We start from the raw sequence: 27,170 nt of genomic DNA on the forward strand, positions 1-27,170 counted from the left end.
TTTCATTTTGGAAGACTGAGACAGCTAGTCTTCCCCCATTGCCACTGAAGGAAAGTTGCTCTTTACCTAGGAGTGAAAGTTTTAGCAGAAGCTAAAATTTTATTTATTTATGGAAAGTAAACACTCAGGGCAACTTGAAAGGCAAGTTGAGAAGAAACTCCATCTTCACATGCTATGTCATTTTGGGGACACAGTCAGCATTTAGTTCAGAAGGCAGAAAGGGAAGGAGAAGGAGCAAGGGAGACAGTCCTTACCGCTGCACCTTAGAGACGCAGAAAATTAAGTCCCTTGTGTAAGAGTGTACAGATTTTTAGTGTCCAAGCAGGAACTTAATTTTTTTCAGTTACTGTTATTGTATTGTGTGTATGGTGTGTGTGTGTGTGTGTGTGTGTGTGTGTGTGTATGGTGAGTGTATGTATGGTGTGTGTGTATGTGTGAGTGTGTGTATGGTGTGTGTATGGTATGTGTGTGTGTGTATGGTGTATGTGTATGTGTGTGTGAGTGTGTGTGTATTGTGTATGTATGAGTATGTTGTATGGTGTGTGTGTGAGTATGTATGAATGTGTGTGTATGTGAGTGTGTGTATGGTGTGTGTGGTGTGTATGTATGTGTGTGTATGGTGTGTGTGTGAGTGTGTGTATGGAGTGTGTGTGTGTGAGAGAGAGTATGTATGAATGTGTGTGTATGTGAGTGTGTGTATGGTGTGTGTGGTGTGTGTGAGTGTGTGTATGGGGTGTGTGTGTGTGTGTGTGTGTGTGTGTGTGTGTGTAGGTCAGACAACTTTCAGGAATTAGTTCTCCTGTCCTCTGTGGGTTCCAGGAATCAAGCTCATCAGGCTCGCACTACAAGTTCTTGCACCCACTGAGCCATCTCACTGGCCCAGCGCAGGAGAAGTTCAAACCCAGGAGTTCTTGTCCTACACCGACATGGGGAAACTGGCTTACCAGTCAACTTTGCATAATGGCTAAGGCGCAGCGCAGTCCTTCAAAGGTCTGAGACTAAGGGATTGTGTTTTATCCTGTGGCAAATAAAACCCTCTACCGGCTAGCCTGGAACTCACTAGATAGCCCAAGCTGCTTTTGAGTGAAAAGCAACCCTCCTGCCTCAGTCTCCAAGTGCTGGGGTCAAAGAAATGAGCTACCTCACCTGGCTAACAGTCTTTCCTGTGGGTTCAGGGGCAATGTGCTGCTCTCTCAGCCATAATTTCCGCATTCACACTCCAGCTTTGCTTCCAGCTTGTAGTTTTTCCAAGGATTGTTGCTGCTTGTCACTCTGCTAAATGTCAAGAGCATGCTGAGCTGAAGGGGGCAGGGAAAGGCCAGAAGCCTCACACAGTCTGTTGGGCTTCAGTGAGAAATGTCGCCCATGGACTTCTGTATTTGAATACTTGGGTGCCCAGGTGGTGGTCCCATATGGAGAGGTTACAGACCTTTAGGAGGTACAGCCTTCTACCCTGTCTCACTGGGGTGGGTTTTGAGGATTTATAGCCTCACCCTACGTGCTGTTGTTCCCTTGCTCTGCTTCCTGCACGTAGGTGAGAATGTGATCACCCAGCTTCCTGTTTCTGCTACTGTACTCTCCAGAAGCAGGCCAAAATAAATCCACTCTTCCTTAGGTTCTTTTGGCTGTGGTATTCTGTCACAGCAACAGAAAACAGCCTATCCACCCTTATGACCTGATTACTTCCCAAAGGTCCCACCTTCAAATACTATCCCACAGAGCTAGATTTCAATACATGAAGCAAGGAGATGTTCAATCTTAACAGATTAACAGACATTAAATTGTATTTGCTTGTTTGGGAACGTTGTTTTGGTTTAGTTGGTTGTTTAGTTTTGTCTATATGCTTCTTATTTTATTTTATTTTGTTTGGGATAAAGTTTTCACTATGTGACCCAAGCTAGACCAGAACACAGGATCCTCCTGCCTCAGCCTCTTGGATTCTTAGATTAGATTGTGCCTGACCATGCCCGGCCATATTTGTGTTCATGGTCACATCACTACACTGAGGCTAAAGGCCATATAACTTAACTTCACCTCTGTGTGACTTCTTTCAGAAAGAGTTACATTCGGTACCCATTCTTTAAACGACTTACTTGCTTCTAGTGCCTTATTAATTTCACTGGAAGCAAATTAAAAATATTGAACACTTTTTCCAAGACAAGGTCTCACGTGTTCCAGCCTGGCCCCAAACTCTACATAGCAGAGGATAACGAAATGCTCTCCCTGCTTCTGCCGCACTTGGTTTATATGGTGCAGGGGATAGACCCTGGGGCTTTGTCATGCTAGGCAAGCACTTTACCAAATGAACCACAGCCCCAGCACCTCACGACATTTAAAATAAATGTATGTGCTCAGGCTCCTTTTGAACACACAGCACATCAGCCCTAACTGAGACAAGGCTGTTCCAAGGCTCAGGGAAGAAGAGGGAGAAGGATTGGTGGAGCCAGAGGCTGGGAAGAAAAGCTGGAAGAGAGTCTTCTGGATGTGACAGGATGCTTCTCTCATGAACTCACAGCAGCTGTACTTGTTCAGGCACAAGACGGCCTGGAGAGATGGCTCAGTGCTTAAGAGCGCTAGCTGCTCTTCCAGGGGTCCTGAGTTCAATTCCCAGCACCCACATGGTGGCTCACCACCATCTATAATGAAGACTACTGGGGCAGAAGTCAGTTTTCTTCAGGGTGTGGTCTCTGGATGGTTGATGGCTCTACACCCATGCACATGGGAGCAGTACCTATTGAATTATGTGGGATTTAAGAAGAGGACACAAAGCTGGGAGGGGACCAGGAGGAAGAAGGATCTGGGAGGAGCTGGATCAGGAAGTGACAAATAGATATGATCAAAATGTGTGGAATTCTCAAAAACTTTTAAAGAATAGAAAAATGTATACTGATAATAAAAATCATATTTATATTCTTCAAGTACCTTTAATCTTCCATAAATCATACAAAAGGCTCACAGGGTATGGAAGCATCTGACTAGAGGAGCAAGAAAAATGTTAACTCGGAAATAAAGACCTTGGAGCTGCTCTCTGTAACTCTCCTGCCCTCCCTGGACACTAGGCATGAAGTCTGTGGTGCACGGAGTCACATACAGGCAACATCCATACATATAAGATAAAATGATATTATTGACAAATAAAATAATAATTTCAACTTTTTAAAAAGAAGAAACAAAAGCACGTTTGGCTTGCAGAGGACCCAAGTTTGGTTTCCGACACCCATATTGTGTGGATCACAACAAGTAAATAAGACACAGAAGCTAATGACAAGAACGGTGCAGACACCAATGACACAATGTTTCAAGGTAATCCCATAAGAGACCACCACATGGAAACTCTTAAAGCTGGAAAGAAAGTCTTTACTGATGGCCAGTGGCTGCACCGAGAGCGTACCCAAATCATGCAGCACCTCACCTTACAGCTCTTTGACTTCTTTGCACAAAAGCTGCATCCTGATTGTCACACTTCAGTTAGCAAGAAACAGAACTACAGAAGTCAGAAAGCAAGAGACTTCTTACTCAAACACCACCTGAGAACTATGGGCTAGATTTTTGCTTCCTGTTGTGGTAGATATTAGAGCCTATATGCTAGGTTTTAAGGTTATAGTGGTGCCTCTAACATGGCATCAGTTGTACTACGTCTGGGGCCTGTTATAGTCTCCACTGGTTCTATGGGCATGAGTCATCTTGGGGCAGGTTCTCCCTCAACATGAACAATTTAGCAGAATTTACTGTATTTTGCATAGTCAAGTAGGCATTTGTGCAAGCAAGGTCCTATAGTGAGGGCTAGAAACACAAGTATTAATTGTCCAGCAATAACCAGAAGTGCAGAGTAATTAACAGAGGGGACCAGGAGAACAAGGACTGATATCGCTGAGGCTGAGGAGGCTTGGGTTTCTTTGGGCAACCTGGCTGAACCAAGATGATTTGGGTTCCCAACAAGAGGTACAAGACTTAAGCCAGAGGGTTGGGTCTTGAAAAAGAAAAAGCCACTAGTCAAAATAGGGAAAATAATCACGGAGGCAGGTCTTTGGTCACTATGTTCCAGACAGCCTGGATCATCTGGGAGTCCAGAGATCCAGCACTGGTCCACCACACTCCAAAAGAGGGTCAAACGATTTCACAGAAGATTCAGAGTTTTCTGGGTGAGACACACACATTGTATCTGTCCTTGTTCACAAAACCCTTCTTGAGGTGGTGTCTTAGGACTGCCCGTTCCCATTTTAGATCTGTTGCCCCAGCCAACAGAATGACAGAAACACACAGAAAGATCTGCAGGAAAACAACAAAGACAACCAGAGATGACTACCACACAGACTTAAGCCAGGAGTTCCAGGGACATCTCACATGGGTTCCAGACATGAGAATTAGGACTGTGTTCAGGCTTTCCTAAGTGTCCTACTCAGAAGACGCATAAACAGACTTACTTCTGAAGGTGACAGATTCAGACAGCTTTCTGTAATTTCCTATTTTGGGTGGAAGGCATCTGGAGCCTCTGGGGAAGGAGGACTAGAGGCAGGAGAAATTCATGGGGCCCTGGAACAGCTCAGTGTGCACACCCCCAAGGAACTGTCTGTTTTCCACACTCATACACATGATACATAGGCATACATGTAGGCAAACACTCATATACATGTGGTACACAGGCACACATGTAGGCAAACACTCATACACATGTGGTACACAGGCATGCATATAGGCAAACACTCATACACATGTGGTACACCGGCATGCATATAGGCAAACACTCATACACATGTGGTACACAGGCACACATGTAGGCAAACACTCATACACATGTGGTACACAGGCATGCATATAGGCAAACACTCATACACATGTGGTACACCGGCATGCATATAGGCAAACACTCATACACATGTGGTACACAGGCACACAGGTAGGCAAACACTCATACACATGTGGTACACAGGCATGCATATAGGCAAACACTCATACACATGTGGTACACCGGCATGCATATAGGCAAACACTCATACACATGTGGTACACAGGCACACATGTAGGCAAACACTCATACACATGTGGTACACAGGCATGCATATAGGCAAACACTCATACACATGTGGTACACAGGCATGCATATAGGCAAACACTCATACACATGTGGTACACAGGCACACATGTAGGCAAACACTCATACACATGTGGTACACAGGCATGCATATAGGCAAACACTCATACACATGTGGTACACAGGCATGCATATAGGCAAACACTCATACACATGTGGTACACAGGCACACAGGTAGGCAAACACTCATACACATGTGGTACACAGGCATGCATATAGGCAAACACTCATACACATGTGGTACACAGGCATGCACGTAGGCAAACACTCATACACATAATCTGAAAAAATTAATTCCTGGCAAGATTCTTTTTCAAAGAAAATCCTAAAATTCATACAGAAATGTAAAGGACCTAGATGATGCATCAAAAACAATTCTCTGAGGGGAAAGGTTGGAGACACAAACTATCCGATGTGAGCCTGGGATATATCTCAGTGGGAAAAAGCACTTGCTTAGTGTCCTTGAGGCCCTGGATTGATCCCTGACACCACCAAACAAACAAAAACAGATAAAATTATGTCTCTGCTTTCAATGTTCATTATAAAGCTATATAATCTTGAGACTACAGCATGGATATGAAGACAGACAAATAATCAATGGGACAGAAGAGAGTACAGGAACAGACCTGTGTGTATATGAACAACTGAGTTTTTGAGGCAGAGTCTCCCTATGCAGCCCAGGCAGGCCCCGATTTAAGATCCTCCTGCTTCGCCCCCGCCCCAGAGAATTTCATGGGAAAGCAGTTTTGACAAATCACGCTAGAACATACGATATCATGGATATCGTATACAAAAACAAAACAAAACAAAAGCACCCTAACAAACTTTAACAGTGTTCAGAAAATACAAAATTCAGAGTTTCTACAACATGCTACCTATAATGTCTACTATACAATAAAAATTACTAGCTGCAAACAAAGTGAAAAATATATACTGTAGGGCAGGTGAGATTATTCAGGCTATAAGGGTGTCACCACGCCTGACCACCTGAGTTCAATTTCTGGGACCCAAATGAGAGGAGAGAAAGCACATGTCATCCTCTGACCTCTATCTGCATGCCAGGTGTTTGGTGTGGGAGGTCCTTCTGTCTATCTGTTGCTTTTATTGGTTAATGAATAAAGAACTGCTTTGGACCTATAGCAAGGCAGAACTTATAAAGGCAGGGAAAGCTAGGCTGAATGCTGGGAGAAAGAAGGGTGGAGTCAGAGAGATGTCATGGAGCCTACACCAGAGATAGACATGATGAATGAATCTTTGCTGGTAGGCAACAACAACTTTGTGGTGATATACAGATTAATAAAAATGGGTTAAATTAATATGTAAGAGTTAACCAATAAGAAGTTGGAGCTAATGGGCCATGCAGGGATTTAATTAATACAGTTTCTGTGTGATTATTTAGGGCTGAGCAGCCAGGAACTAGTGGTCTCCTCCAACAGGTGTGGCTAACACACATACATGTAAACACTGTTATTTAAAAGTTTATATACAATATATAGTTAACAGAAAAGTCATTCAACAGGAGCAGATCTACACTGACCCATACATTACAATGGACAAGGACTTTAATGCTGGTAAGTATGTTAAAGAACCTGTAGAAGCCAGACACAGTGGTGTGTCTTTAGAGAGACAGGTGGATCTCTGTGAGTTCAAGGTCAACCTGATCTACTAGCAAGCTCCAGGCCAGCTAAGACTAAACAGTGAGACCCTATCTGTTGGGAGCAGTGAGACCCCAGATCCTGAATTTCTTGTAACCCCCTGATCTGAGTGCCTACAGCTGCTCTGAACATGAGACCTTCAGGAGTTCCTGATGGCAGGAGAGTGGCTTCTGGTGGGTTTGGCTGGGGCATGGCTATCTCTATATAATCTGCCCCTGAACACAATAAAGGGGGCATTCTTGGGGAATTCAAGGATGACCCATGTCGCTGTTTGTCTGTCTGTGTACTTTAACCTCCAGCCCCTTGCCCGAAGCTCGCGAACTGGGTTTAAGCACACAGAGCGCAGACACGGGGGCGCGGCACCTATCTCAAGAAACAAAAAATCCCAGCACTCAGAAGGCAGAAGCAGGTGTATCTCTGTGAGTCTGAGGCCAACTTGGCCTACAAAGCAAGTTCCAGGACGAGAGTTGTTATACAGAGAAACCCTGTCTCAGAAAACCAAAAAACAGAGAGAGAAAGAGAGAGAGAGAGAGAGAGAGAGAGAGAGAGAGAGAGAGAGAGGCAAACAAACAAGCAAACAAAACAAAATAAGAACTTTTATTACACCAGGCTCTGAGTGTAGCTCTGTTGGTAGAGTGCCTACCTAGCATGTACAAAGCCCTGGGTTCAATCCCCCACTGTGCCTGAAATCCAAGCACACAGGAGTTAAAAGGAGTTAATTTAAAAGTTAAGAGGAGTAAGATCAGAAGTTCAAAGTCAACCTAGGCTACAAGAGTTCAAGGCCATACTGGGTTGGAGATTCTGTTTCAACTGTTTTCTCTCTATATCTCTGTCTGTCTTTCTCTCACTCTCTCTCTTTCTCTCCTCTTTCTCTAGAAAACCTGGGTATTTAGGGTAAACAACTTAGGAGAATTTCAAGAGAGGTATGTAAATCAATCAAAATAAAATCAAACTAAAATCCTAGGGCTGAAAAATACATTATCCAAATGTCTTAGTTAGGGTTTCTATTGCTGTGAAGAGACACCATGACCACGGCAGCTCTTATAAGGAAAACATTTAGTTGAAGAGGCTTGCTTACAGTTTCAGAGGATCAGTGCATTATCATCATAACAGGGAGTATAGAGGCAGATGTGGTGCTGGAGGAATTCCTGAGAGTCCTACATCTTGCAGGCAACAGGAAGTTAGTTGACTGACATAGGAAACCTCAAAGCCCACCCCCACAGTGACACACTTCCTCCAGCAAGGCCATGCCACACTCCAACAAAGCCACATTTCCCAATGGTGCCACTTCCTATGAGATTATGGGGGCCAATTACATTCAAATTACTACCCGGCTGTAAGACATTTTCTTAGTGACTGATGGAGGAGGGTCCCGCCCCCTGTGAGTGGTGTCATTCCTGGGCTGGTGGTCCTGGGTTCTATAATAAAGCAGGTTGAGCAAGCCATGAAGAGCAAGCCAGTAATCAGCAGCCCTACATGGCCTCTACATCAGCCCCTGCTCCCAGGTTCCTGTCCTGACCTCATCAATGATGAACAGTACTATAGAAGTTTAAGCCAAAAAAACCCTTTCCTCTCCAAGCCGGGTCCTATGGAGGCATTTTCTCAATTGAGGTTCCCTCCTTTCAGATAACTCTGGCTTATGTCAAGTCGACACAAAACTAGACAGCACAGTGCCCGACCAGACATCAGAGCTCTTCTCAGTATCTTCTCTGCCGGCTAATGACTTTAAAAAGTTGGCTTTCATTCATGGTGTTTCATCACAGCAATGTTAACCTCAACTAAGACAGACACTAATTGTTTAAGGTATGTATTTTGTGGTATATCTGAAAATACTGTGAGCCCCGAGTTTGCATTTTGGCTAATAAAATAAAGTAAACCTTGGATCAGGAGGCTGAGTGAGCAACCAGTTAACAGAAAGTAAACATAGAGAGTGTGTGATGATAGAGAAACACACAGGAAGTAGTAGGGAGGGACTTTGGTGCAGAAGGACCATCTCTTTTGAAGAGGTCAGCTAGTTGCTACTCATCCTCTCTGAGCTAGCAGGTTTTACCCCAGTCTTTGACTCCCAAGTCTTATAGCTAAATAGAACGATGCAGGTTTAATTAAAAGCTATACTGGGAAGCCTCGACGTAGCTGGTACCTGCAGAAACAGAATTCCTGCCAGGCTACTGCCTGAGCCACAGCCGTGCCACTGCCAGAGGAGCAGGCCAGCAGCTGCGGAGCTGCAATTGCTCGCCAAAACAGCAGCCTCTGTGCCAAGGAAAAACGACATGTACACCTCTCAAGTGATAGGAGAGGGCATGAGCAGAGAAAGCACTTGAAGAAATGGTGACTGGAGGGCCCAGCAGGCAAAGGCACTAGCAAACCAAGCCTGATGACCTGAGTTTGAGCCCCTAGCCCCACTTGGTAGAGAGGAGAGAACTGACTCCTTCAAGTTGTCTTCTGCCTCCACACACATCGTGATATCTCCATATGCAAATAAAATAAAATAAATGAACGTATCTCAGCTACTGTTCCTCTTCTTCTTCCTTTTTTTTTTTTTTTGATTTTTCGAGACAGGGTTTCTCTGTAGTTTTGGAGCCTGTCCTGGAACTAGCTCTTGTAGACCGGGCTGGCCTCAAAGTCACAGCAATCCTCTTGCCTCTGCCTCCCGAGTGCTAGGATTAAAGATGTGTGCTACCACCACCCTGCTCTCAGCTACTGTTCTATTGCCATGGAGAGACATTATGACCAAGACAATTCTTTCCCATCCACCCCCCACCTCCCAGACAGGGCTTTTCTGTGTAACTGGCTGTCCTAGAACTCTGTAGACCAGGCTGGCCTCGAACTCCCAGAGATCTGCTGCCTCTGCCTCCTGAGTGCTGGGATTAAAGGCATATGCCGCCACCACCTGTCTCTAAGACAACTCTTATAAAAGAAAGCATTTAATTAGTGATTTGTTTAAAGTTTTAGAGAGTTAGTCCATTATCGCCATGTCAGGAAGCAGATGGGCACGGCGCTGAAGCACTGAGAGCTTTACCTCCTGATCAGTAGGCAGCAGGCAGAAAGAGAGAGCCTGAACCTGACACCCACCTCAAAGCCTCAAGGCCCACCCCCATCAGCAGACCTAGTTCCACAGGACCACACCTCCTAATCCTTCCCAAACAGTTCATCACATGGAGACTAAGCACACAAATATATGAGCCTATTGGGCTCATTCTCATTTAAACCACAAGAGAATTTAACTAAGTTGCTTTTCCTTCAAATGGTGACTGGAAATTTTTCCAACTCACAATTTAGAAGTTAGTAAACTTTAAACAACTACACGCAGAAGGCAGAGGGAAATGGTGCAATGCCTTATTCCCTACCCCTTAAGTGAGGCTGAGCACTGAGACACCTACCCTACACTAGACAAGCTCCTGAACATCAGAGATAAAGAGACATGGTGAAAGTGCACAGAAACACACAGTGAGGAAGAAGCAATGAGGTGATGGGAGGAAATGGGACATCATAAAGACAAGGAAAGAAAACACACTGGGACTCTACCAAAAATTCAAGATTTCGTGACAACTATCTTCTTTCTTCCAAAGACCTACTTTTATCACTTTTCTGAGTGTGTGTCTGCATGAGGGTCTGTGAATGTGAGCCCGGGCACCTTCGTAGGTCATAGGTATTGGATCTCTTGAAGCTGGAGTTCCAGGTTGTGAGCTGCCCAGTGCGGGTGCTGAGAATCAAACAAGTACTCTGCAAGAGCAGCTCACACTCCTTCTGTTTCTTCATTGAAATACTAAGTTTAACTCCCATGTCTGTTTCTGGTGCCGCACAGTTTCCATGTCTGACCACTGTTCTCACTATGCCCTGTCGTAAGATCCCATACATACTTAAGACCAAGTGAAGAGTTAAATTCCATCCTGAAAACTAAACAGGCATTTAGACAGCACGTTCTTGGCTGTGGAACTTTGGACAACATTTAGTAAACACTGAGGTAAAGTTTCCACTTTGTATTACAGAAAGACAGCCTTGGAATAAGATGGAATCTTCCGCAGTGTTTAAAGTGTTCTCTTAAGGAGACTTCCTCTGCTGCCAGAGAACTTTAAACACCAGTGAGCAAATATCCAGCCAAACACCCACAAAAATCAAAGCAGAATGGAAAAGATTTAAAACCACCAACACTGGGGTCAGGTCAAAGGGTCAAGAATACTTCAAAAAAGAGGGGAAAGCTCCTAAAACACCAGATGGTTCTGTAGAAGTCATTAAAGCAAAAGCACAAACAAGCATAGAAAAAGGTGGTTCACTTCTCAGTGTGGAAGCCAAGTTCATCAGCTCTGTGAGCTGTTTCTGGAGGACTGACCAGGCTAGTCAAGATCTCTGCAAGCGTCCACTATTAACTCTGGTGCCAGCGCTGAGGAGAAGACCTTCTGAACAGGAATAAAAGGGCGGCACAAGGCAAGGCTCTGTGGTGACATAACTCTACATATCTGGACTGTGGGTTCTGTCATATGGTCTGCAGTAAGACTGAAAGAAGCATGGACACACACACACACACACACACACACACACACGACTGTAAAGCTGGTAAGTTCTCAATATGACATAAGGAACTCAATCTTAATATTACCTATACTTATGCAGTATGTTACATAATGCACATAAGGCCTTCCTGTGCTATTTCATTGACTATGTGTTAATCTATAACCTTCTAAATAAAAGACAAAGAAAAAGACATTTTCAGATAGAGAATTTGGGTACAGCAGACTACAAGAAATGCTAAAGGAGATTCTCAGGCAGAGGGAAATGGCATAACACATTACTTCCCATCCCTTAAGAGGGGCTGAACACAGGGGCTACCTCCCAAAGAGCACAGACTGAAGAGGAGAGAAATGGGTGCTGTAACACCTGGACAGTGGCACACCTATTCGGGTGGTCAAGGTCAGCCTCCACTGTGCTGGCAGTTAAGTAACCAAGAGGTGGGTAAAAAGGCCACACCCAACATTCTGAGCGCTTCACAGTGAAGGAACTGCCATGACTTCCCTGACGTGGCATCTCAGTACCTGTCATGACACGCCACTGCCACACAGACCAAGTGAGGGAATCATGACGAATCCATATATTACATATCAACAAAAATTGATTATTTTATGTTGAAATAAAAACATTTAGAGAAAAAAATTGTCCAATTTTTCCTTCTTGAATCCCCACAGAGGTTCCCAACAGCCTAATGGCGTGGATGAAATTCAATACTGAGCTAACCCTTCACTTAAGCTGAGCCCGTGTTGACTGTGCACCTCAAATGTTAATGATACATTTTAGTAACTTATGAATAACAGTGACTAAATTCTCCATCTAAGGCACATTTGAAGGACATATATAATCCTCACTGGACCATAAGCCATCACCCTCTGCAAGGAATCACCCTCCTGGGTTTTCCTGAACAGCTCCCAGGTTCATAGGACTGAGCCCTATGCCTTCTGCTCCAGTCACCTTTCCAGTCACCGAGCCAACAACCCTTTTGTGGGTGAAAACTAGCTTTAGACTGTGGGGAGACAAAGCAAACTTTATCTACATACAGTCCCTGGAAACCACATTCAAACTTGAATAAAATTGCTAGGAGATCTGAGGAGAGGTGATGTGGTTTCCGGGGGCTGTAGTGACAAAATATTGCCAATTAGGTTGCTTAAAACAATGGAAGGGCTGGAAAGATGGCTCAGCAGTTAAGAGCACTGGCTGCTCATCCAGAGGACGCAGGTTCAATTCCCAGCACCAACATGGCACCTCACAACTGTCTGTAACTCCAGTTCCAGGGAATCTGACACCCTCACACCAACACACGTGGAATAAAATTGAATAAAAACATTAGAAAAAATGGAAATTTCTTCTCGGGATTCTACAGGGTCAAAGTGTGAAACCTGGGCGTTCTCTCTGAAGGATCGTGAGGAGTACATTTCCTCCCTTCTTCCAGCTTCACACAATCCCAGGAAGACTTTAGTTTCTGCCACACTGACCATCGTCCCTCATACCTGTGTCTCCTGTCCTCCTAGGTCATTACCATACTGGCTTGGGAGTCACTATAGTATGACTTCATCTTTAAAAAAAAGTATAAATCCCATTTTATTTTCCAAGGTGTTTTCTTCTGTCTTTATGAAGCCACCTCTTTACATGGGCTTTGGTGGCAGTCGTGGGGTAGCACCAGCAGGTCTAGATCATGGTGAGGGTGTTCGGTCCTTCCGAGCTTCCCAAGATCGATTCCTGACTACCTTGCTATGAATAGCACAGCTCACACAGTAATGCAGCTTGACATAGAGTTTGGGGAGCACATAAGCGTCGAAGACACTTGCTTCGGATATGTCCCTGACAGCGGTGTTCCGAATGACGAACTTCTTAATGGCCTTGTCCTTGGGTACGCACCAGTACAGTCAGGGCTACATAGAGAAACCTGTCTAAAAAAGAAAAGACAAGAAAGAAAGAAAAAACAACAACACAAATTTATTCTCTTCTTCTGAAGGAAATGGGAATCTAGAATCATTTTCACTGGGCCCAGGCCAGTGAAGACAGAGTTGAGTCTGCTGCAATGCCCTGGAGAGGGTCTGTTTTCTTTACCTTCTCTTTGTGACCCTTTCTTCAACCCCTCCAGCTTCCCACTCCTATTTTCCATCTCTTACTTCCTTAGTCAAAGCTCCTCTTTCCTTGTGGGTGCAGTTAGTGCAGCGAATTGGCTGCACATGGCCCTGGCCCTTTTTGGCAAGACCGTTGTCTCTCCTGGAGCCAAGTCCCAAAAGAAGTATGACTTCATCTTAACGAATTATGCCCGCAGTAGCCCTATTTCAGCTAAGAGTGTTACAGGGATTGAGCTTCCACAGGCCATTTTGGAGGGGAGCAAAAGTCAAACCACAATGAAATGAGTTCACAGTGGCTGCATAGCCTAGACCTGTCCTCTTGGCTCCTTGATAAGAGTTCTCTGTGGCTTCCTCCAAGGGTTTGGAACTGGCCCACTTCACTTTTGCAGCTCTGTGAATTCCATGTCTCGGGAGGTACGCTGGGTGGAGCCTTTGCTCAGAGAGGGAAGATTCTCTTCCCAGTAAGGGTCAGAGGACTTACTTTCTCAAGATGACACTCATCCTCAAGACAGGACCATTCCAATCTGCTGAGGAAGCCTGTCTCTGTCCACAGGAGTAAGAGCCAGCCCTCTGGTTTTAACAAGTTGCCCACATAAATGGCTTGGCATGTTTCCCCAAATCTGCACTGTTAGTTAGATTTTGAACACCTTCTGTGAGACATAATAACTTAGTCTGGTGACTTTTGACAAGATTATGGTGAATCTAATTCATCTCCACTCTTTTTCTCTTCAAATATTTAAAATAAAAATGTTAAACTCTTAGATGTCTATTTCAATTAAGGTCAAGATTTCCTATAAAGAAACAATTATCACACATTTTCTTTTGTTCATTTGGTTTTTTTCAAGGCTGTGTAACAGTCCTGGCTGTCTTGGAACTTGCTTTGTAGACCAGGCTGGCTTTGAACTCACAGAGATCCGTCAACTTCTGCCTGCCTCCCAAGCTGGAATTAAAGGCATGTGCCACCTTAGCCCAGCTCCCTGAGCCATCTTTGTAAGTGAATTCAGTCCACTGTGGAATAACAGAATCATCTGAATTCTCGAATCTGACATCTAAGAGCTTTAGGACAGCAACTAGAAAATTCAATTCCTTCTTGATCAGATTACTAAAATTCCTAGGGTAAAACGGTATTTTAAAACTTTTTTTTGGTTTTCTTTTCTTTTTCTTTCTTTTTTTTTTTTTTTTTTTTTGGTTTTTCAAGACAGTGTTTCGCTGTAGTTTTGGAGTCTGTCCCGGAACTAGTTCTTGTAGACCAGGCTGGCCTCAAACTCATAGGGATTCACCTGCCTCTATCTCCCAAGTGCTGGGATTAAAGGCATGTGCCGCCACCATCCGGCTATTTTTAAACTTTTTGTGGGAACTCGAAGATATATTTTAGCAGCTCTCAGAACATAATACAATAGCATATATGTATAAATAAATACACACAACTCACATACAGACTGTCACTATGCATGTCATTTGTATAGTGTTCTATTTATTACTGTGAGTGTGTGTGTGTGTGTGTGTGTGTGTATGTGCAGATGTGGGCATACAACAGAACAGATATAGAAGCCAAAGGACAACTCTTGGGCATCATTCTTTTTCCAACTTGGGATCCATGAATCAAAGTCAGGTTGTGAGGCTTACACAGCATGTCCTTTTACTGACTGAGTCATCCTGCTGGATACTTTTTTGTTTTGTTTTTCGAGACAGGGTTTCTCTGTGTAACAGTCCTAGCTGTCCTGGAACTAGTTCTTGCAGGCCAAGCTGGTCTTGAACTCATAGAGATCCACCTGCCTCTGCCTCCCGAGTGCTGGGATTAAAGATGTGGACCACCACTGTCCAGCTGCTGGGCACTCTTTAAAAGGTAACCTTAAATGATGTTACATTCACCAAGGAGTTTAGTGTTATGGGTTCAAGAATACTGGTGGATCAGGGTATCTAATATCATCCATTGACCTGAATCTGTTTTGAAATACTTATGCTAGGGAGAATGCGGACGTAGTTCAGCAGTCTGGGTACTTGCCTAATGGACATCCTAGGTTCAAGCCCTAGCACCAAATAAGCATGGTTTGGTAGCCTGTATCCTAGCACTTGGGTAAAGATAGGAAAATCAGTTCAAGGTGGTGTGGCAACCTTTAATCCCAGCACTAGGGAGGCAGAGGCGTGTGGATCTCTAAGAATTCCAGGTGGGCTACATGAGACCCTAAAAATAAGTCTATCATGAAGGACAAAGCGTGCTGTTCTCTCTCTTGGTATCTTCTTCCAGGCCTATCTTTCAACTTGGGCTTCCATGAACTAAGCCTAAGGACTGTCTTTCCTTCCTGCTGCATGAGGATGTCCCAACTACTCTTCTCTAGTTCTCTGGAGGCAAGGGGCCTCTCTGCAAGTACGCCTTTTGTAGAAAATATGCCAACCTTCCGTTTTCAGGCGTGGCCCGCCCACATCAGAAAGCAAAGTCTTCTGCTTTCCCCTCTGTCTTCTTGACAATGGCTGACTTTCAAGTTTCTCCAGAAATAACCTCTGTGTGTTCCGTGTGAAAGACGCACTGATCTGGCAGCAGGGCTCCCACGCGTGCGCCTTTCCACGCGAGGTTCGCCCCGCGGGTCGCCTGGGTCCGAACCAGGACAGTTCGTGCTGCTTCTAATAGAATTTCTGACATTTGGAATCTGCACAGATTCCATTCTTCCCACAGTCCCTCAGCCACGAATAAAGATTAGTCACCACCCACATTAAGCCCAGACTAACGCTAACCTGGAAGGACGGTAATTTAAAGAATAAACAAGATTCAAGAGAGGTGGCAGCCAACGCACAGCTAGCCGGCTAGGGCCACGCGCCTCGCGCCTTTTAAGGGCCGGCAGACGCAAGTCGGCCAACGGCTCAGCACTTCACGAATCACCGCGCTCCTCGACGTTGGTTCCGCCCCAAGGCCCAAATTAGCCAATCATTGATGAGCTTCCCGCGGGCTCACCCACCCACCCACCCGCCGGTAGGGCCACGCTTTTGAACCACGCAGGCGCTCAGCGGCGCAAACGCAGCCAAATTTTATTTTTAGCTCCCCGCTGAGCAGCGCCTCTCCCTGGCTCCGCCCCCTCATAATCCCCAATGGTAGACGGAGTTTCCATTGCGTCATCGCGCGCTGTCTGGGAGCCGTCCAGTCAGAACGCGGGCAAGACTGTCGTAATTAAAAAGCGGCGGAAGTAGGTGGGAGGGTCATGACGCAGCGAGTTTCGGTCGTGACTTTTCCGGGGGCCTTGGGGCGTCTCCGCTTTCTTCCTTTAAAGTAAAACGTTCCCCCGACGCGCACCCCCCCCTCCGCGCGTTCCTGGCCGGGAGGCGGCGGCGGGAGGCGGCGCTGACGCGGCCGCGCGCGGTCACGTGGGTGTGTTGTGGGGGGGGAGGGCCCGCGCCGTCGGTTCCGGGCGGTTGAGCGAGCTAGAGACGAGCCAGCGACAGGCAGCCGCGCCCGCCGCCGCGCTCTGTATGCCGCGTTCTCCCGGCGCACCCGCCGCCGATAGTCTGAGCCGGAGGAGTCGCCGCCGCCGCGGTTGATGTGGTTGGGCCGGGGCTGAGCAGGCCGCCAAGATGCCGCAGTCCAAGTCCCGGAAGATCGCCATCCTGGGCTACCGGTCTGTGGGTGAGTGGCTGCCCGGCGGTGCCGGGGTCTGAGCCCCAGGACGCGGCCCGGCCATGTGGCGGGCGGGCGGGCTGGCGGGCGGCGCGCGTTTCATAACCTCCATTTTGAGTGGAGGTGGCGGCGCCTTCCCCTGCTCCCGGGCGCGGCGGACAGGTGGCGGGGGCCGCAGGCCTCGAGGCGGCCGGGGACAGCCTAGTCGGGTCCCCGCATCTGTCCCGCCTTCTCTGAGCACACTCTTTCCCCACCAGTTCAACTCATCCCGGCATTTCAACAAAGGAAATCACTCCTTGCGTCCTTTCCGTCTGTCTAGAGAAGTTAAACCTTTTAAAGAAAGCAGGGAAACTTCCAAGATGTTTAACTACCGAGGGCAAGTTTCCGCCTTGAAGAAACCTGTACTGAGCCCCTGAGAAGCCCGCTAGGTAGTTGTTGGCGGCTGCCAGAGCAGGAAAGGCGAGCAAGACATCTCCGAATTCTCGGTGCCCTATTTTTCTTTGGGGAGAAACAAGGCCAGGCACTCGGAACCAGGCTGTTAAAGTAATTCAGAAGTCCTTTTGTTTCCCCAACACCACCACCGAGCGATTGACACACATTTGAAGTTGCTCCTAGCGGTCACCTTTATTGCCGAATAGAGGTGGGCTTGGCTTGGGTGGGGAGTGATCTGGTGTCGAGACTAGTAGTATTCAGTCCATCTTGTGAAACAGGACGTTTGAACTTAACCGTGCTGCAGGGTGAGGCTTTATTGTCTTTGACCTGCCGGAACCTGGGACTATCACGTTCATCTTTAAGTGCTGTTTGAAAGGTGTTACTGTCTCCAGAAAATGCACTTGACGGAGGGACCGCCGAGGGGTGGAGAAGCAAGTGGGAGGTGGGGTAGAATGAAGTCTGATTAAGGAAAGAGGTGGCCGTAACTACCGTAGGAAAGCCTTCCCCATTGGACGGACTCCCTATGAGGCTTTCCATTCTGCTCTCTACTGCTGGTGCCAGGGTCTGTGCTCTTTGACCAAGATGTCTCGGCCTGCTTACTCATCCTTTCACCGTCTCTTAAGAGCTGGAGAAAATCCTTAGGGAGGGAATGGAAGATAGAGACAGTGTGAGAGGGGGTGCCCAGAGTGGAAAGGTAACACGGAACAGAGGAACAGAACTTAATGGGGTGGGGAAGAATCGGTGACTGCTTAACAATTGCAGCCTTAGATTAACACGTACAGCATTGTGGGTTTCCGTGTCTTGAGAGCATTTACTAAACATCAGTGTGGAACTCCTGATCTAACGTTGTTGGTTGCCTGGATCACCATACTGTTGCTTGTTTTCTGAATTCCCTCCAAATTTGGAGAATGGGATCGTAATAGAACCTGGCCCTTGATTGAGCACCCTCTAATCAGATAAATATACAGAGTGCTAACTCCTTGAAGATAAAAATCTTGAATGAGCAAGGCATAAGTCACAAGTAGCTGGGCTACCTGTTTTCAACCCAAGAGGAGGTTCTAAAAGTCTGTAATTTATCTCCTCTTGAAATGCTTGAAATAACAATAGGTTTAAATAAATTTAGTGTTTTGCCTCCTTTGCTAAAGAATTTATGTTCAATAGAAAGTCATTCTGATTTTTTAGGTACATTCTGATTTTTAGGTTCTTCTGTAACCAAGTGGTTTTGGACTCTGTAGCCCAGACTGGTCTTCCTGTGAAAGCCCACCAGGGCTGGGATAGGCGTGCCCTTAGCCTTTTCTCTATGCTGCTGTTTGTTAATGCAGTGCTAGCCTGCTGAGGGATGCAGAGCTGTAGACCTATTCTCAGTGCCCTCTGTGTGTCGTATTTCCACATCCTCCTGTTCTCAGTAGTTTTCAAGTGCAGTGATTAAAGTAAAAGATACTTTGGAGAGGCTGCCTTGCTTTCAGTGTTGCATTTGGCTTTCATGTGAAAGGAATATTTTATGGCTTCTGGATTCTATGCAGAGGAGTCGGGTTGGCCTTTTGACAGCATGATTGCACTCGCTAGCCACTCTTTCCGGGTATTGCCCACTATTCAGAAACGTGTTTGGTGCCAGAGTATAGAAATTTCAGTGTTTCGTGTGTGTGTGTGTGTGTGTGTGTGTGTGTGTGTGTGTGTGTGTGTGTGAGAGAGAGAGAATAAAGCATAGAAATAGGCTCATCTAGAATTATAATGTTCTCTTGACTAGACTGCTTGGCATTGTTACATGATCATGCTACAGACTTTTAAGTTTGCCTTCAGCAAAAACTGGAATGTGATTGTTTTATTATTAGACTTGCAAATTTTTCATTTGTTGAAACATTGATAAACCTACCAAAAGGTAAAATGTGCAGTTTTTCTCCTGTGTTTTTTCCTGGTGTTTGCAGTAGGGAAGGTTTGTAAGGACACATTACCTCAGTGTCACCTAGAATCCAGTCTAGCTTTTAGGGAGGTGGCCACATGCAACAGCTTCCTCATAGTGCAGTGTTGCTCCTACAACTTTGGAGTCCTTAACAGTGAGGAGCCAATCAAAACTGTTAAATTATCTTCAGTCTGGTAGTCTTTCTCTGGAATATCTTCCAGAGTGTTTGCTAATCTAGTTTGTCATTAGACCATCTTTCCAAAGGCTTATTTTGCCGTGTGTAATCTTGTATTACTAGGAGAAATGGGATCATAGGAATGTGGAAGTTTATAAAGTGAAGTGGTCGTGGTTTGGTGAATGGCAGTTCACTGAGAGTAGAAGGATTACCTTGTCAGAACACACCATGCTGTTGGATTCTTATAGGGAAAGGTATCGTGACATGTTTGGTAGTTCCCAATAGTACACAGTCACATTGGATTCTGTCCTGTTAAATTATCTTGTTCTTTTCTGACATAATCTGTTAAGAAATTGTGGTGAGGGCTGGGAGGATAACAAGTAAGGGTGCTTTCTGTGCAACTATGAGGACCTGAGTTGGAATCTCAGAACCTTTGTAAAAAACTGGGCAAGGCAGTGGTGAGTTTGTGGGCACAGACAGGAGGATAGCTAGCTGGGGCTAGCTGGCCACCTGCATATCTAAAAACAGAGCTCCAGTTTCAGTGAGAGACCCTGTCTGGAGGTGGAGAGTGATAGAAGAGAACACCTCACTTCTTTTCTTTAGTCTCTGTGCAAACACACACACACAAGTTTACAAAAAAAATGTTTCATGTATATGTAGTTTTGTTTTTTTTTTTCTTTTCTTTTTTTCTTTTCTTTTTTTTTTTTGGTTTTTCGAGACAGGGTTTCTCTGTAGCTTTTTTTTTTTTTAAGCCTTTCCTGGAACTAGCTCTTGTAGACCAGGCTGGCCTCGAACTCACAGAGATCCGCCTGCCTCTGCCTCCCGAGTGCTGGGATTAAAGGCGTGTGCCACCACCGCCCGGCTGTAGTTTTGTTTTTAAAGAAATATGGTACACAACGTACCAAGTATGTACTTGGTAGTGTGCGTTGTGTCTGAGCAGGGTAGTCCAATAGTGGCCACTTTTGTAAGGCTTTTATCAGTCCTATTCATTGTTCTGTATAAAGGAATAAGCAGAGCTCACACTTATGAGTATGATTTTGTATGGCCAGATGTTAAAACTTTTTTTTTTAATATGGAACACTTCATGAGTGTGTGTGTCATCCTTGTGCAGGGGCCATGTTGATCTTCTCTGTGTGGTTCCAATTTCAGTTTGTATGCTACCAAAGTGAGCATTTGCTATTTTATTAATTTGCTGGGCAAGCATGCTGCATCAGCATGTGGAGGTCATAGGACAGCTTGTGGGAGTTGTTTTTTCCTTCCACCACATGAGTTCTGGGGATCCAGTTTTGATGTCCATAAATACCAAAAAGTCCTGTGCTCATAGCAGGTAGTTTTCACCACTCAGCCCCTGGCAACTACTAATTTGCCTTCTGTTTTTATTTACTTACTTACTCTGGACATCTCATGTAAAAAGGCATAGTATACATATAGTACTTTGTGACTGACATCTTTCATTTAGCCTATTTCTAAGCTTCATCCATATTGCATTATATATCGATACTTTGTTACTGTTTGTGGCTGAATAATATTCCATTAATGTGAGCTTACCACATTTTTCTGTTAGAGATATGAATTGTTTCTATTTCTTGGCTACTTCAAATGATGGTGTTATAAACATTCCAGTAAAATATTCATGTTTTCATTTCCCTTGGTTGTTCCCTAAGAATGAAATTGCTGAGACCTGAGGTACCCCTGTTTGACATGTGAGGAACTGTCAAACTTTTCCTTAGCCTTTCACTTTCCATTCCTAGCAGCAGTGTATGAGGCTTGGTATTTGCCTCATCCTTACCTTTTGTCTGCTTGGCTTTAGCTGCTCAGAGTACGTATGATTTATAAACGATTTCTCCCATCTATGACAGTGAAATTGTGTTTCCAGTTTAACTGTTTCCTTTTACACTTTTTTTTTCCAATTTTTTTTTTGGGGGGGGGGGTTTCGAGACAGGGTTTCCCTGTAGTTTCTAGAGCCTGTCCTGGAACTAGCTCTTGTAGCCAGGCTGGCCTTGAACTCAGAGATCCGCCTGCCTCTGCCTCCCGAGTGCTGGGATTAAAGGCGTGCGCCACCACCGCCCGGCCGTTCCTTTTACACTTCTTGCTTTTGGTGTCATATCCAGGAAACGCACAGCAAACAGTGTAGCTTTAGTGCTGCCTCTTCTGAACATTTTATATTCAGCTCCTACATTGAGGCTTATGACCTGCTTGAGGTTAGTATGTGTGCTGTGAGAGAAGGGTATAGCTTGTTTCAGCCTGTTAGAAGACTCTTCATGGAAAATGAAATGTGCATGGACTTCAGGGCTTGTTCTGAGATCTTCCCTTCTGCTGAACTTTGCTGGTCTGTTTGTCCTTACATCAACCACAGTCTCCCTCACATTACTCTGCTGTCGGAATCTGGTTTTTGGTGGGTTTTTTTTTGGGGGGGGTGTTATTTTTTTCAAGATTGTTTTGCCTATTTTTAGCCCCTTGCATGTAGGACTAATTTGCCAGTTTCTACTCATAAAATCAACTAGATTTCCATAGGGTACTTTTTAGATTTGAAAGAATTTTTGTTTTGTTTTGGTTTTCAAGACAGGGTTTCTCAGTAGCTAAGGAGCAGGATCCAGGAACTCACTCTATAGACCAGGCTGGCCTTGAATTCCTAGAGATCCTCCTACCTCTGCCCCCTGAGTGCTGGGATAAAAGGAGTGCCACCATCGACAGGCAAGAATCTTTTCGTTTTTTTAAGATTGATTTATTTTGTGTGTATTTTGCATGCATGCATGCATGTAGGTGTTTTTAAGATAAGAGGGCATTCCTCTGGGACTGGAGTTTGCAGATGATTATGAGCTACTGTGTGAGTGCTGAGAATCAAACCTGCGTCCTCTGCAAGAGCAGCAAGTGCTCTCAACCACTGCACCACCTCTCCAGCCCCCATGAAAGAATCTTTTAAAAATTGATTTAAAAAAAAGTTTGCATCTGCTCCTGATTTTATTCCAGTATGAGGTGAAAATCAGCCTTTAACAGATGAATAGTTGGAAGGGATGAGTTTTTTAATAGCTCTTAGAGATGGTCGTGTATCTTTGGTATGCGCTAAACCTCTGTAAGTAGTAGCCAACAGTGTCTCTTACTAGTCTATTTATTTGAGACCATGCACATGGGATACATTTGGAGGTTAGAGGACAACTTAGAGAAGTTGGTTTTCTCTTATGCTCTGATCCATCTCACTGGCACCTGTCAGTGGTTAGTCTTGGCCTGGTACTGTGTGTAGTCTGCTATCTTATTGTTGAGTTGCCTTGTTCCCTTTGCATTAAACCACATTGTTATACTTGATGCTCTGGGTGGCTCTTATACCTGGCTGTGCTGTGGAACTTGGGCTACTGTTAGACAGAACTTCCGTGTTTGTTCATTTAATATGCAGATTCTTTAAAATTACATTTGCTAATACTTTTACCAGTTACAGAGAAGTCATCAATATTAAGGTGCTGTTAAAAGTTTTCCAGGGTCTGGAGAGATGGCTTAGTGCTTAAGAACACTGATCTAGGTTCGAGGTCCCAGCACCCACATGCAGCTCGCAACAGGCTATAACTAGTCCCAAGGGAATTCAATGCCTTCTTATGGCCTCCTTGGGCAGTATACACATGTAATATACAAATATTCATGCAGGCAAAACCACCCATATAACATAAAAAAAATTTTCTTTAACACTTTTTCAGGCTGGGACTGATGGTACAAGCCCATAATCCCAGCTACTTGGGAATGGAGGAGGGAGGATCACAAGTTTAAGGCTGGCCCTGGTAACTGCAGAATGAAGACAGGCCAGAAAAATTGGTAGAGCATCTATCTGCCTTGCATGTTCTAGGCCCTGTTAATTCTCAGTAACACTGAAAGGGGGTTAAAAAGGGCTTTTCAAAATTCTGATTTCTTCCTTAACAGTTGGAATTTTGACACTGCAGTACCAATTTTTATTTGACTTGGTGACCTTTCCCTTCCCAGAAGGGTGGGAAGACAGTAGGGAAATAGGGTCTTAGCTCGGGCTAGCCTACAACTTTCAGTAAACTTCCCTGCCTCCTCTTCCAAGTACTAAAATTACATGAAATGCTGTTGTGCCAAGATGAGTTCTTGTTTCCTTAATGTCTTTAAAAACAACAATGATAAAAACCCTCGTTGAATTGAACCAATGATTGCTGTTATTCTTCCAAATAAAAAAGATCTGATAGGTGGGGGGAGCGAGAGGGAACTGGGATTGGCATGTAAAGTGAAAAAAGATTGTTTGAAAAAATAAATTAAAAAAAAGATGATAAAGTGGCTGGTGCAGATGTCTCTCGGTTGCCCTGTTCTTGGAGACAGTCATAATCTGTGTGTAACAGAAGTGCTTACTCAGATAATTCGGTTTCATCATGCAGAATTATTATCACTACTACCGTGTGTGGCATTGCACCTGTTGCACGTGTGTTGAGTCAAAGGACAGCCTTCAGGAGTCTCGTCTCCTTTCACTTTCTCATGGCCCTCCAGACTTGCACAGCAAGCACCTTTACCTGTTGAGCCATCTTGTTGGCCCCCTTGGAGAACACTAAAAAGACGTGCAAGGGTCAAGACTCAATAAACTTAATCACTCTTTCTGTGTTCTCCAAAGACAATGGTTAAGTGAAAGTGGCCCCTTTTCCCTTTGTGAGAATGGGGATAGAGAATAAAGTAACTCATGGCTTGGTTTGTACCTGCTGTAAGGAATACCCACACAGGCATTACCATTGCATTTGCATCTTTTGTACATTTTGTGAACATAAGGCAGTGGCTGACTTAGTGATGTTTCCACCTTATGAATCCTGGAGATGGTTCCAGAAGTCCAGAGACCACACTTTTGATGTCATGGGACTGTAGTATGCTAGGATTTTGCTACTTTCTGTTGTATAAAGTTAAATCAAAAGTAGGTGCATTATACATAGGATTGGCAGCTGCCTAGGAGAGGTTCTCTAGTATTTCTTGTAAGAGCCAAGGAGGATTTAGTGAGGCAAGAAAGATTTTGGCATGGTTGAAAGGAAGGAAGCTGGGGGTGGTAAAGGCATAATGAGGTGAGAGTAAGAAATGAAGTTGGAGAGGCGAGCACAAGCTGCAGGGCCTCAAAGGAACTTTGGAAAGTCATTCGTGCTGAGTAGTGAGCTGTGAGTTGCAAAAGGAAATCTGTATGCATACACCTTCCTTGGCCTCTTATGATGCACTTTTGGATGTGCTGTTGTCTTTGTACTTGGTAATGCTGAAGTTTCCGAAGATTTAATAGAATTACCAGTGGCAGCATGCAATCAGTATATGAAAATGTGGTTTTATAAATACAGGCCTCACTGAAAGTTGAGGGAGCTACGTAAATAAAAATAGCAGCTGTATCACAAAATGAAAACCAGCTGCCTCTACCTGTCGTAGTAGAGGAAGTCATTAATGTGCAGTGTTTTTCTTTTTTCCCTTTTTTTTCTGAGACAGGGTTTCTCTGCAGCTTTTAGAGCCTGTCCTGGAACTAGCTCTTGTAGACCAGGCTGGTCTCAAACTCACAGAGATCCGCCTGCCTCTGCCTCCTGAGTGCTGGGATTAAAGGCATGCGCCACCACCACCCGGCTGCAGTGTTTTCTTAATTGAAGGTCCAAAATAATGAACTGTTGTTGACTTTTAGTGTTGCCTGTAAGTGGATTGTTACCTAGTTCACTATTGGAAAACCGAATTTGGTCATGCTTGTGGGAATGGGAAGCAATATGAAGTATCACATTAACTTTAACACTTGCTAAAGTGCGCTTAGGATAGGATTTCTTTTTTATTTCTTTCGAGACAGGATTTCTCTGTGTTTCCCTGGCTATCCTGGAATTCACTCTATAGACCGGGCTGGCCTTGAACTCACAGAGATCTGCCTGCCTCTGCCTCTCAAGTACTGGGACATGACCATCACTGCTGGCTCTCTCAGGATTTCTTAATCAAACTAACTGTAGCAAACCGCTGGGACTTTTATGTCACATGAATTGCTTCATTGATATCTCAAAACAGAAAGAGCTTTGAATATTGTTATTACATTTCAAAATTTCTTATTTTAGAGATAAGGTTTCTCTACATAGTCCTGATTGTCCTGGAACTCACTACAAGTCTGGCCTAGAACTCACAGAGATCTTCATACCTCTCCTTCCTCAGTGCTGGGTGCATCACTATACCTGACTGGGAGTTTTACATCTAAATAGGTATTAGGTCAGAATAGAAAGCTTCTAGCCTTTGTATTTTCCTGTAGATAGTTAGAGCAGAGTAATGGACTCTTGATGAAATAAACTGTGTCTTGATGGCTTTGTTTCTTAACTGTAATATCATTGAGCCCAGACTGTCATTTCTCTTTGTTGTACTTGTCTGCAGAAAGACTACTGATGGATTTTGAAACATAAATTAATATTTTAGCAATATTTTTAAACTAAGGTTTTTTTTTCAAAGTTAAGAATTGAATGTTAGCTACGTGATGGCATAATAAATCATTTGTAAACAGGATGCAAATAATTGGCTCTTACCTTGATATAGTTTTATAAGGTAGGTGCTGTTCTGAGATTTATGTCTTTTATTAAAATTTATGTAGCTGATATTTAGCAGGAGCGCACGCTCTGCGCATATGTGTGTGCATGTATACCTGCAGGCACCATGGTGTGCTTGGAGAGGTCAGAGGACAACCTAAGGAAATCAGTTTCTTTCCTTCCATCATGTGGGTCCCAGCGATGGAACTTGGGTTAGGTGTAGGCACCTTTGTCCTGTCTTGTTAACCCTATTTGGCTGTTTTTTAAATTTTATTTACTTGTATTTTATGTGAGTGTTCTGCGTGCATGCTTGCATGTCAGAAGAGATCATCAGAGCCTATTGTAGATTGTTGTGAGCCAAAATGTGGTTTCTGGGAATTGAACTAAGAACCTCTGTAAGAATAGTTAGTGCTCTGAACCCCTAAGCCAACCAGTACCCTGGTTGGTTTTAAGATCTAAATCACATATGAAACCTACTGTAAAGAGATTAAACTAGAGGTTCGCTTTGTTGGTCATAGGTTTTATAAGTGACTGAATGAAGATATACCCAGCAGTGCCAGGTGTGGTGGTGCACACTTTTAATCCTGGATTCTAGAGACAGAGGTAGGTGGAGCTTGTAAGTTGGAGGTCAGCCTGGTCTACGCAGTGACTCTTGAGCCAGAGCCACACAATACACATGTGCGCGCTCTCTCTCTCTCTCTCTCTCTCTCTCTCTCTCCCTCCCTCCCTCCCTCCCTCCCTCCCTTCCTCCCTCCCTCCCTTCCTCCCTCCCTCCAAAAGTTCACCATGATGATTAATCTCCATGACATGAGTGGGAGTGGGAAAATAATCTGCACTTTCCAGTCCCTCTGTTGAGAAGCTTATGTTTGATTTAGAAAATACTCTGGCCCTTATGATCCTGGATAGGAGTAGGAATGCCTAATGCTGCTGTTTGTGTGGTGGGCAAAGATTTGAATCAAATCATCAAGAAGGCTCTCAGAGAACTATTTAATAGAATTTGTGCCTTTTTGTCTGTGTGTGAATAAATGCTGTACTTTTGCAATGCCAAAAAAAAAAATTGCTCCCAGAGAGAAAAGGCCAACAAAATTCATCTGCAGCATAGTCTTTACGTTACAGGAAAACTTCTGGGAAAAAAAAATCACCTAAGCCATATAGGTTGAGAAACAGATTTTCCAGGAATCTTAGCAGGATGTGTTTCCCAAACTGATTCATGGGT

At 44.5% G+C, this 27,170-nt stretch overlaps 1 protein-coding gene, 1 non-coding gene and 1 pseudogene across 2 annotated transcripts in view; 1 reads left to right on the forward strand and 2 right to left on the reverse strand.

Moving 5' to 3' along the window:
* Window positions 1-12,878: 12,878 nt before the first annotated feature.
* On the reverse strand, window positions 12,879-13,841 carry LOC119807347 (annotated as a pseudogene).
* A 2,752-nt stretch (window positions 13,842-16,593) lies between these two features.
* Window positions 16,594-27,170, forward strand: part of Rheb (Ras homolog, mTORC1 binding) — a 45,802-nt gene continuing 35,225 nt past the window's right edge. Inside the window, exon 1 of the mRNA XM_038320105.1 lies at window positions 16,594-16,956. Coding sequence (XP_038176033.1) covers window positions 16,905-16,956 — 52 coding nt within the window. The 5' untranslated portion in view covers window positions 16,594-16,904. The remainder of the gene's footprint in view (window positions 16,957-27,170) is intronic.
* Window positions 20,521-20,627, reverse strand: LOC119808632. The gene has a single exon (XR_005284540.1). It is a non-coding gene; the product is annotated as a U6 spliceosomal RNA (small nuclear RNA).

Source organism: Arvicola amphibius, chromosome 2 (assembly GCF_903992535.2).
Source record: "Arvicola amphibius chromosome 2, mArvAmp1.2, whole genome shotgun sequence".
NCBI classification, from domain to species: Eukaryota; Metazoa; Chordata; class Mammalia; order Rodentia; family Cricetidae; genus Arvicola; species Arvicola amphibius.